This window comes from Lolium perenne, chromosome 3, assembly GCF_019359855.2.
Source record: "Lolium perenne isolate Kyuss_39 chromosome 3, Kyuss_2.0, whole genome shotgun sequence".
Taxonomy (NCBI): Eukaryota; Viridiplantae; Streptophyta; class Magnoliopsida; order Poales; family Poaceae; genus Lolium; species Lolium perenne.
In genome coordinates, this window is record NC_067246.2 from 347,073,133 (window position 1) to 347,085,616 (window position 12,484).

Below are 12,484 nucleotides of genomic sequence, written 5' to 3' on the forward strand. Positions count from 1 at the left end.
TCTGTCCTCTATTTCACCATTGAAAACTCTATTCTTTCTGTAAGGATGATCTTTGTGAAGGAATCGACGATGGCCAACATAACCAATTTTGTTGGTTAGTTTCTCAAAGCAAGGATTTTCATCACAATGCACACATGCGTAATACCCTTTGGTGCTTCTGTCAGATAATGTGGCATATCCAGGCTAGTCATGAATTGACCAAATGAACGCAGCATGCAACTGAAAATCCCTACCCGTGCATGCATCATAAGTATCCACACCATCCCAGAGCTTAATCATATCCTTAATAAGTGGTTGCATAAATACATGAAAATCCTTTCCGGGTTGATATTTTCCAGGAATAAGCAATGACATCATGAAATTTGATTGATCCATACACATCCAAGGTGGGAAGTTGTATGGAATAACAAATACTGGCCACATACTGTATGAGGCGCTCATATTTCCAAATGGATTGAAACCATCTGTCGCAATCCCGAGCTTGATGCTGCGTGCATCTTTAGGAAACCAATCAAACTCTTTGTCAAAGAACTTCCACGCCTCACCATCAGCTGGGTGCCTTATTATATTGTCCAGAGCAAGCCTCTTGTCCTTATGCCACCTTGTGTTCTCTGACAATTACTTTGAAACAAAAAATCTTTGTAACCTTGGGATTATAGGAAAGTACCTAAGCACCTTATGAGGAACCTTTCTCTTTCCTTCCATGTCCCTCCATCTAGAAAGTCCACACACATGGCAATGGGATTTTTTAGCATGATCTCCCCAAAATAGAGAACACTCATGCTTGCATACATGAATAGTCTCATACCCAAGTCCAACATCAGAAAGGGCACGCTTAGCTTCGGCGTAAGTTCTGGGAAAACTCACCTCTGGCAAATAATCACATAAGACAACAAAAAACTGATCAAAAGCTCTATTTGTGACGCGGTTGTATGATTTGATGTATAGCATCTTTATAATGAACATCAACCTAGAGGTAGTGCTGCATCCCTTATGAAGCTCTCGCTTTGCTTCTTCAATCAGCTTAGCGTAAAGATTAGGTTCAGAACTACCTTTCTTACTAGACTCTTCTAGATCATGTACCATAGTGTCCATATCATCATGAAAATTGTCACTGCCTTGCTCACTGCTATCATCGTTTTCACTTTCATAAGCACCTTCATTGCTTTCATCATCACTAAACGGTTCTCCATGAAAAATCCATCTTTTATAGTGCATGGTCATACCATTGCAGTTAATGTGAGACTCAACAATGTCTTCCTTATGCCGCAGCAAATTCAGGCATTTGGTGCATGGGCACAACATTGGTTCATCTTCCTTCACATGTTGTCGCGCAAAATTCATAAACGCTGCCACCCTTCTCATGTATTGAGGTGTAAACTTAACAGCATTAGTAATCCAATTTCTATCCATAAAGAAAATACCGCTTAACAATCTACAATATGAAAAAGGCTTAAATTAGTGAACAATGTACAACATAAATAATTACCACTTAATAATCTGAAAGATGAAAAGGGGTTATATTACAAATCTATATTATGACTGCCATGAACACAAGATAAAACTAACCACGGACCCAAAAAACTATGAACACACATCAAAGAGGAACTCACATGTGTGGTATCCAAAGACGTGCGCCGCCCTCCCAGGCCGCCCTCCGTATAAGTGATCGCCGCGCCAAAACCCTAGGATCCGAGATCAGATCGTGTTGGCGGTTATGATTTGCAAAAGGCTAACGAACTGATTCCGTTATCAATCAGACAAGGAACTTAACATTTATTTATGTGCTTTGAGATTCGGTATTCCTCCTACTGGGTTCGTTTAGGCCCGTTTATTCCATCTTGGGCCGTGGTCGTTGTCTGGGCCGTTGTGCTTGTATGATTGTGTCCACAATCATCTCTCTCACATGCCTCTCTCACTCGTGCAATCACTATTTTCGGAGGGACCTAGAACAGCTGCTGCCCCGAGGGACCAAGAAAATCTGCTGTCGGAGGGACCGATGGGAGGACCAGCCGCCAACTCAGAGGCAGGTGCAAGGTCAGGCTCGTCTACCGTTGCTGTCCAGGTTTGTTTTGAACCTTGTACTTCCCCTTTCCCTTTTTGGATCTCCTACTAGTAGGATAGATCTGGTACATACTGTCCACCCCATCTGGTCTTTTTTACTTTTCGATTTAACTAATTAGTCATTACGTCAATGAAATCTGGTCTTCTAAGCTTGTTAAAAGTAAATATGCTTGTTCATTTGTCTCCTTCAACAAATTATTAACTAATTAGTCATTAGGTCAACAAATCTACTAGCTGCTTAAGTAATGTAGATATGCTTGTTTTCCTTTTCGAGGGACTACATGTGCTACATACCTTGGTGTCCACATATGGGGATACAATGTATCATCTACATTGTCCTCAAATTTTGTCTGTACTGCATTTATGTCTTGTTCCTGTATCCAAGTATTTTATTGAATTTTTGGTGAATGCACTGGTCTTTGTTTATCATTTTTTGATGACTCATCCTATCTACTAGATGTAGCATTATAATCGCCTGCACTAGTGGCTTATCAAATCTATTTCATGAACTGATAAGCATTGTCTTTTCTGCTATACTAGTTTGTTTTCTGCAGTACTAACTGTTAATTATTCACAATTTTGTCAATACGATTTCTAATTGTTAATTACTACATTTTACAAAGGATTATTTCGTGTACTCGATTATTGAAAATTGTAGGATTATTGTAGGATCATTTCCTGATCCTTTATACTACTTTTTTTAGATGGCATACAAGTGTCGGCTGTGCCATAGTCACGCTGGACCGTGCGGGAACAAGAGGACTGAGAGGAGCTCTTTCTTCATCCGTCTGCATAGCAACTTCATTGAGCACATGGTAATTGTCTATTTGTTTTTCCGACAAGCATGCTGATCAAAATTTTAGTAGTTTGTTAAAATATGAAGTCTTGTATTTCTTTTCTTTAACATTGTCCCCTGATGTTTCTTTTACAATTAAATGCAGAGCGTGCCTTGTTTCGCAAGGGACAAGTTCTGTGACAAAATAGCGAACAAGCTTACTATGTTTGCGGAAACTAAAGAAAGAGAGTTTTATGTCTTCAATGTGGCCCATGGAAACAACAACACAATGATATTCGGAGGCGATTATCAGAGGTTCTTGTATGACTACAACATGAAGCATGGGGACAAGGTTAAGATGACCTTGGAAACTAAGGACAACTATATCTTCCTACATCAAGTTAACAAGAAAGGATTCTCGAAAATTAGAGTTGATGGTAAATTACTCATTTGTTTTTGTTGAGTTCAATGGAATAGGTCTAGGCGCACTTTTCATTCACTGCATGACTAAATCAGATGTTGATCAAAAGAGCATGATAAATACCCTTAGTCCCACAAGTTTAATACTTTTATGTCTCCTTTTTTGGACTTGTAGTTCTGTTGTTAGTTTCAAGTTATGTTTTCATAAATACAATCTGTGTTGGTTAATCATGGTACCATGTTTTTTGCACAGCACATCCCTAAGTACATCGCAACAAGCCTGGATATCCCCCGCAGTGGACATGCTACTCTGCAAATTGATGGGCATGAAGAACCAACTTGGGAAGCTTCCTACTTCACCTCAACGATGGTAGGATCCGTTTCAGGCATGGCTGGGCTGAATTTACAAATGATCAAGCAGTTGAGATTGGTGAACTCCACGCGATCACATTTCACAAGATCAATGACAACGTCTACATCAACTTCCAGAATGTGTCTTGACTGACAGTGTTATGTTGGATGGTCGATATTTTGTATATAAGTATGTACTGGCTCAACCATTGAACTACCTAATCCCGCAGCTTTTGCTTTGCATATAAACAAAGAAAAGCTGCCTATCTAGTCTAAAACTGCTTATGTAGTATCAGTACATTGTAAGACTTATGTTTGTGCGCGACTTATATGCAGTCTTCGACTACCTATCTTATCTACTTTTAATTCTTCTTCTTGCATTTTAATTATTGTGTGTACTTGTTATGGTAATCAGAAAAATACAAGCAACTACAGGTAACAACATCACAAAATATTTGGTACTGCAAAATATCTTTTCCTGTTATGAAAAACCTGTCCATTAATCCAGTTGCTACTGAGCCATAGACTTTATTATATCATTGCCCTATACTGCGGTAAGTAATCATATAAAATTTATCACGTACGAAATTAGTAACACAAACGACTTGTAGTCTAATGGTAGTACTTCCCGATCAATTCCACTTCAAACGTCCCTAGTTCGATTCTCATATACGCGTGCTTTTTTCCTATTTGTTGAACTAGTTTATTTCTTTTCTACATTCACATTGACAACCTGGTCCCACCAGTAATCAGTGATAGACTAATGTACCACGAACTCAATTTCGTCATCAGGATTATCCGTGATGGTTAACAATGACACAATTTCATGCCGTCATACATGTATGATCATGCGTGACAAAAAAGCCAATCCGTCACCTACTTACCTTAATACATGACAGACCAGACATTTGTCACTGAATATGATATGTGGCGTAGTGAGAAGACGTTTATTGCACCGCATACAATGAAGCACTTTGCCGAGACGAGAATAAAGAGAGCTGAGCCGAGAAGTGATTATGACCGCTCTCTTGGATAGTCCTATAAAGCGAGCAAAGCAAAAAATGTCGCCCAGCTTGGACATCAGGACAATCAGTCCATACCCCACTTCATCGTGCAGTCCTATGATGATCCAGAACCGGCATCGATGATCGAATGGGAGGCTAGAGGTCAGGGAGCATCAGTTCAGTATGAAGATTACTATCCAATGGCTTAAGTCGTAAACAATTATAGATATGGATATGATCTCGTCAAACCTGGCGAGCTCGCGCGTCTAGGGACTCAGATGCGAAGGTTGCATGAATGGTACCTGAAAGCATGTCGAAGAGGTGATCGCTACCTCACGGTGTATCTTAGAGATGAGCATTACTTCCGGGGACGGGAGGAGATAAACCTTGAGTTAGAAGAACTATTTCAGTTATTCAATCAAGACGCCTCGACAAAGCTATCATTAGTTGCTACTGCCTGTAAGTGATTTATTTATGTAATTAAGTCTGTACCTCAGCTCATTCATTTGCACTAACAATTATCCTTACTATATTTTTTGTGTACGCTATATATTAATTATGCAGAATGAAGAAGCTCGAATGCAAAAGAGGCAAGCTCCACGACATGGGGTTCATTGACCCAGACACAGTTCATGAAGTTACGGTTCGACAGTACCCCAAGGACACAGAGGACAACATGCTAAGGTTTTTAGTGAAGCAAGCAAACAAAGAGGATATATTCTTTCCCTACAACTTCAAGTGAGTGTTATAACATACATTATGCTTGTGCAGCTTCCACTTTATTCTCGTAATCATTGAGCTATGCTTGTGCAGATTCCACTTTATTCTCCTAATCATTGATCTTCACAAAGGAGTCGTAAACGTCATGGACTCGAAACGTAAAGAACATACGGAATGACCGAACATGGCTGCCATGCTCCAGAGGTAATTTCAATCAATTTCGTATCGGCATCTTCATCTGTTCTAATTTGACGATATCATCAACTAATCAATAACTCATTTACTCATGTTTTGTTTGCCGGGCAGGGCTTGGAAACGGTTCATCAATACTGTTCCGGGTAAATGGAAACCGGAGCTTACATTTAAAGATTACCCTGTAAGTAGTACTTTATATATAGCTATGTCCATGAAACTCTATGATATTTTCTTTCAATACGATGCTTGATTATTAGTTTGATCGAACTATTTTTTCGTAAAGTGTATGAGCCAGGAACCCGGGAATAACTTATGTGGTTACTACGTCTGCGACTTTATTCGTGAGATGGCCTGTCACAGGGATGCGGAGGAAGCTATACTCCACACTCGTCTACGTTAACAATATTTCACAATTAATCTTAGTACCATCAATTGTATTGAGTTCCATTCATATATATATTGATCTCCTTTTTTAAATATAGATGGTACGCCTTCGGGACACTCTCATAACGGAGGATCGCATACGAGCATTTCAAGAGGAAATCGCGGGATTCTTTCTTAACGAGGCCATTGCCCCAACTGGAGAGCACTATCGGGAGTTTGTAGATCTTGATCAACTTCTTAAAGGCAAATAGATTTACTAAAGAGATCCGACCTTATATTGTAAATATGCATGCATTACGTGTACTGTTGACGATGTCTAAATATTCACGACGATATTTTGTGGTTTCTTGAATGATATATGCATTGCTGAAACTCTACCGCGACAGAGAAATGTCCAGTTTCTCTGCCGCGGCAGAGAAACGCTGCTCCACCCTAAACCTGTGCCGCGGCAGAGAAACGACAATTTTCTGCCGCGGCAGAGACCCTCCAGTCCCGGTTCGTACCACGAACCGGGACCAAAGGTCCTCCACCTCGAGCGCCCTCGCCGCACCACGTGGCGGGGCCTTTGGACCCGGTGCATCTTTAAACCGGGACTAAAGGGGGACCCTTTAATCCCGCCTTGTTGGTCCCGGCTTGCAAACCGAGACTGAAGCCCCAAACGAACCGGGCCAGTTGCCCCGTTTTTCACTAGTGACAAAGTTTTGTGGGATCTGGTATTTGAACACAATACTAGGGACAAAAGTCTGCCGTGTAGCTTAACCACCACACCCAACCAGCACTTTAGTATGTACACTATACAAGCTTATTTTATCACAAACTGCAGTCTAATTCAAATCAAACCAAAAAAAAATTAGCCGGTATCACTAGTGGAAAAGAGGCCTTTCGTCCCAAGCTCCTGGGAGCAAATGTCCCTGTTTTCAACCAAACCGGGACCAATGAGGGGCATTGGTCCCGGTTCATGATGAAAACCCTTTAGTCCTGGTTCGTTTGGACCCTTTAGTCCCGGTTGGTAATACAATCCGGGACTAAAGGGTGGTCTATGGGGCAAAAGTCTTTAGTCTCGGTTCGTATTACCAACCGGCACTAAAGGTCTACCCTTTTAACACTGTAAAATAGAAAAGAAAATGATAGAAATTTTAAAAAAGAATTTTTTTTCGGATTCTTGTATGTTATGCAACCTACTATTAGGGAAAATTAACAAATTTAAATTTTCACTTTTTTTGCAAAAAAGGTTTGAAAAATGGTAAAACCGCATTAACTTTTGCATACGACGTCGAAAAAAAACGTGTAATATATCAAAATCATCGTGGGAAAAAGTTACATCCGAATTCACCGGGGTTTACCCGGTTAGCCAATTTTTAGAATCTCAAAATTCCAAATGAACATATGAAAGCAGGAAGATTTTAGTTTTTGCCAGAAATTCGGAATTTTATATTTTTACATTTTTTAAAATAATAATTACATCATGCATAAAGGTTACTATTACTTAACCATAAAGTTAGCCAATTTTTAGATTTTCAAATTTTCAAGTTTGGCAAAAAATATTAAAAAATAATAAATTAAAAAAAGAATTATAATACAAATTTAAAAAATTATAATTATAATACCATTACCACAACATGTTATTACGTCATTAATTTTTTTATTAAAATAATTATTTGGAATTCGAATAATAAATAAGTGTGACATCGACCAACATGTTAATAGGATTGATATGATACTAGTATCACAACATGTGCGCGAAGCACTTGGAAGCGAGAGGGGAAAGGAATTTGGAAGTTAAGCGTGCTAGTGCTGGAGTAGTGGGAGGATGGATGACCGAGCGGGAAGTTGGACCACGGGTAAGTAATTTGACTAGAGATTAAGCGTAGTTAGAGATTAAGTGTAGTTAGAAACTAAACTAGTTAAATAACTGAAATACTAGAAATTCTGAAAAAAATAGAAGAAAAAAAAGAGGAGCCAAAAATAATTGGGCATAACCAAATCGATTAAAAAAATAACGAAATAACCTTAAGTCCCAGTTCGTGTTACAAACCGGGACTAAAGGTTATTTTCTCGATGCGCGCCAGCAGCCCACGTGGCGGGACCTTTAGTCCCGGTTTGTTTTACAACCGGGACTAAAGGGGGGTACCTTTAGTCCCGGATGGTTGGTCCCGGTTCCAAAACTGGGACTAAAGGCCCTTACCAACCGGGATTACAGGCCCGTTTTCCACTAGTGTATCACTGTTTCTCGTGGCAACGGAATGTTCGGTTTTCGGCGAGATCTCGGATATTTCGGCCGAGAAAAAAAAAATCCTTGGTCCCGTCCCGGTTGCACAACCAGAACTAAAGGCTCAAATACACCGGGACTAATGCCCCGTTTTCCACTAGTATGGATAAACTAGGAACACCCATGTCATTGTAAAAAAAACCGTGTTGTCGGGGAGCAATCCTTTTATCATTCATAAAATATGCTTATCTCTCCATGGTAGTAAAGCTCCACTTTGCTTTCATTTACCGAAAACGCCATTGGAGTTTCCAGCCTTTTTGATTTAGTATAGCATAATTTTGTCTTGTTGGTTTTGAAAATTGCTTCACAAGAATTAACATCTAAAAATCAACTTGCTCGTCCAGATTCCGCATTTAGCGTGATATTGATCTTTATTATAGTGTCCAGTGGTCTTATTCGGACAACTTTTGTGCCGCCCTTATGTTGGACTATGCATGCATGTAGGTACTGCAAGCTGATTAAGAACGCCACTAACTGTTTAAGCTGCTTATCATGCTATATTTCTGTTAGATATATATAGATTCCGCGAACGGTTGTTCCTGGAATCAACCGAGCTTGATCTCGGGCTCTCGTCCCGGCCGGCTATAAATTCCGCCACTCCTTCACCCAGTACTCCTCGTCTTGCATGCTCAAACGTACAAGAGCATGGCACTCACTCATCTCCTCCTCGTCGGCGCCGCGCTGCTGTCACTTACCTTCTTCTCCGGCTCAGGTAATGCCGATCACCTATGAATAAACTGAAGGAGCTGTTTTAGCCCGTGCATAGCATGTCACAAAAAAAATACTCATTCTGACAGCTCTGGCCGGCGAGGTGGGAGTGTGCTACGGGATGTTGGCTAGCCACCTCATGCAACCGCCAGCTGTGGTGCAGCTGCTGAAGAAGAATGGCATCACAAAGGTGAGGCTGTACGACGCCGACGCTGGAGCACTCGGTGCGCTAGCCAACACCGGCATCAAGGTGAAGGTGTCGCTACCAAATAAAAATCTGGTAGAGGCAGCTGGTACCATGTCGTACGCGGTCGAGTGGGTGAAGAACAACGTGATGGCGTACCCGGGCACGCTGATCGACAGCGTGGCCGTCGGGAACGAGGTGTTCTACCAGGCACCCGAGCTGACACCTCAGCTCCTCCCGGCGATGAAGAACATCCAGGCGGCGTTGGCCAGCGTGGGGCTGGCGGACGCCGTCAAGGTTTCCACGCCGATCGCGATGAATGCTCTCAAGGTGCCATCGTGGCCGCCGTCCGTGGGCGAGTTTCGGGACGACCTTGCGCAGTCGGTGATGGGCCCCATGATCGATTTCCTGGACCAGACCGGCTCACACCTCTCCTTCAACATCTACCCCTACTTCGCGTATAAGGAGGATCCTAAGATCGACGTCGACTACGTTTTGTTCCGCCCCAACAAGGGCCAAACAGACAAGGTCACCGGTCTCATCTACTACAACATGTTTGATGCTATGCTTGACGCTGTTTTGCATGCCGAGGAGAAGCTGCGCAACTCTCTTGGGCATGCTCGAGGTAGGATGCTTGAGGGTGTTGGCTCGTCAACGACTGTTGATGAGACGGGGGGTGAGGCTAAAGTAGGGTCGACCAATCATACAGTAACGGGCCAAATGAGTGCCGTGCCGGCAGGCTGGGACGCACAGGCCTACAATTCTAACCTCATCAGCAAGGTTCTCAGAGGCACCGGCACACCTTACAGACCCAACGCCGACATCAACGTCTACATCTTCTCCCTTTTCAACGAAGACCTCAAGCCCAACGAGGAGGAGCGCAACTTCGGCCTCTTCTACCCGGACGGCACGCCGGTGTACAAGGTCGACTTCCAACACCCTGGCCCTGGGCCGGGGACTACTAGCTGGTGCGTAGCGAACGCGGCGGTCGGCGACAAGCGGCTCCAGGATGCGCTCGACTACGCTTGCGGCATCGGCCAGGCGGACTGCAGTGCCATCCAGCCAGGCGGCCGCTGCTTCGATCCCGACACCAAGGTCGCGCACGCGTCCTATGCGTTCAACGACTACTACCAGCGCAACGGCCGGTCCGATCAATCCTGTGACTTCGGCGGCTGCGGCTCCGTCGTCCACCAGCAACCCAGTGAGTTGTCCACCCTCAGACCGCGTGCTACCTATTCTTTCGTCAATGCATATCTTTTTTTGTGTGTCAATTAATCTAAAATGGTGCTTATTCAACTGTTGGCAGAGTTTGGCAACTGCGTGCTCTGATGGATATGGATGGACTGATGCATGGTTGGGAAGACCACCCAAACTCCAGGCAGCTCGGTCAAGAATAATCAATTTTAATTTTTACTACTTTTCAACTTTTCTATGTACTACTATGGATGATTATCAACAAATCCGGTGCATGTGTAATGGAATACAATCCCTCATCGTAGCTTTTTATTTTATTGTTTTGAACTAAATCTCATTTATATTACTACAACAATGTTTACATCTTCTGGATAATGGGGCAACTAAACCCATAAACCCAATCCGAGGCAGGCGCTCGGCAAGGCGTCCGAGGAAGGAGCAACTCAATCGGCTGGGTGCAGATGTTTCATCTTTTGCGTCGGCTCATTTGGGCAAATCACCATTGATTCCGAGCTCGCCACCCTCGTTGTAGGTGCTGCTCGCCAAGTTTTTGGCGGGAATGAGGTGGACATGGGGGTTGGTGATGTTGACAGGTGTCCATCCATGGCATTGCGGGCCGGGTCAAGGGATGTTTGGTGCCTTGGGCTAGTTGTGCGCATGGAGGAATAGGAGGTGGAGCTCCTTTTTGAGCAACTCTAGCATATTCCACAGCATCTAGAGAAGCCACAGAGAGAGGAGGATATAAAATCCAAACCAGCTGCTAGGGTTTGGAGCTCTCCTCCTCCACCGCCATTGCCTCCAGATAGACCTAGGATATGCTACCTAGGAGTTGAAGAAACCGAGGTAGTAGATCTGGAGATTGAAGAGGTTAACATGGCTGATCGTGGCCGTGGTGGTAGGAGTAGAGGGAAAGGTAATGGAGCGGAAAAGGGGGATAATTGGAACAGATAGCAGCATAATCAATAGTTCCAGCAGAATCCTCAACAACAACAACAACACTTCCAGGATTTCCAATAGAATTAGGGTGGTTTTTCTTTCCCTCCACAGCCTTATGGGCTTGTTCCTGGTGGGATGCCTCCTCCTTGGGCTTTCCAGGGTGCTTACCCTCAATTCCCTCCTCAACAGTTTGGTTTTAAGTCAAACCAATGGATTGCACCTCCTCTAGATGATTATAACCAGAACAACCATAGTCAAGATGGTGATGGTGTTGGGAGAACAGAAGGGTTGCAGAATAAGCAGGTACAGAAGGTTTCTTGGGCTTGGGAGCCTGGTCAGGTAACCCCAAAAAAGATGTCCTATGTAGATACAATCTGCCTAGGATGTGGAGTGCCTGGTCACTTCAAGAAAACATGTGACAAGAAGCCCTTATGTTTATTTGCAAAGCAACTACTCAACCTGTGGACGAATGTCATGTGATAAAGAGGCCACCTCAGATTGCAAAGTACATAGGAAGTGCTACCACTGGTTTGGGATTTTTTCATATTGAAACTCCTGATTTGGTAGTGAACCCTGTAGCTACAACCAAAAACTATGGTCTAGTGCGGATTGAGGAAGGGAATATTACCAAATCAGAGCTAGCCAAGGAGTTTGCTTGGATTTATAGGACAAATTGGCCATAGCAGATCAAGGAGCTCACTCACTGGTCCTATCTTGTAAAATTCCCTCCACATCTGTCAGTTAATCAAGTGATTGGTTATCCTTAGATTTGGTCTGACAAAGCCTAGGGTGTGGGTCAAGGTAGATGCCTGGGATTATGATCCAGATTTTGTGGCAGTCATGAAAGATACCTGTATGAAAGTGCATGGTCTGCAGCCCACTTGCTGTGAATGGGATTCTATTGCTCAAGTAGTTTCTGTGTGTGGTATTCTCCAAGAGGTTGATTGGATGAGCTTCTTTAAGGACTATGCTGAAGTACTCAAGGTGAAGATCAAGTGCAAAGATCCCGCTAGGATTCCTGATGATAGATTGTTTCATTTTCAGGGCAAGTTCCATCAGTTGATGTTTCAAGTGGAAGGAGAGCCTGTTATGGGGTTGGCTGAGGACCCTCCTCCTCCACCTCCTCCTCCTTCTGATGTCAATGGTGGTAGAGGTAATGAAGATCAGGTAAATGGGCGACAAGATGGGATGGAAACTCACAAGGGTGCTCCAACTGGCAATGCTTCAGCTAGTTCCAATAGTGTGACTCCCAATGCCTCGAGCTCTGGTCATGTGGTAAG

At 43.1% G+C, this 12,484-nt stretch overlaps 1 protein-coding gene across 1 annotated transcript; it reads left to right on the forward strand.

Moving 5' to 3' along the window:
- Nucleotides 1–8,747: 8,747 nt before the first annotated feature.
- Nucleotides 8,748–10,611, forward strand: LOC127339001 (glucan endo-1,3-beta-glucosidase 13). Its single transcript, XM_051364915.2, has 3 exons — nucleotides 8,748–8,894; nucleotides 8,980–10,275; nucleotides 10,381–10,611. Exons 1-3 carry the CDS (start codon nucleotides 8,828–8,830, stop codon nucleotides 10,401–10,403), a joined length of 1,386 nt encoding a protein of 461 aa, XP_051220875.1. The 5' UTR covers nucleotides 8,748–8,827; the 3' UTR covers nucleotides 10,404–10,611.
- Nucleotides 10,612–12,484: the final 1,873 nt, after the last annotated feature.

Coding starts and splice junctions, on each gene's coding strand:
- LOC127339001 (XM_051364915.2), top strand. CDS start 8,828: ATGGCACTCACTCATCTCCTCCTCGTCGGCGCCGCGCTGCTGTCACTT. Junction 8,895..8,979: donor TACCTTCTTCTCCGGCTCAG/GTAATGCCGATC, acceptor TCATTCTGACAG/CTCTGGCCGGCGAGGTGGGA. Junction 10,276..10,380: donor CGTCGTCCACCAGCAACCCA/GTGAGTTGTCCA, acceptor AACTGTTGGCAG/AGTTTGGCAACTGCGTGCTC.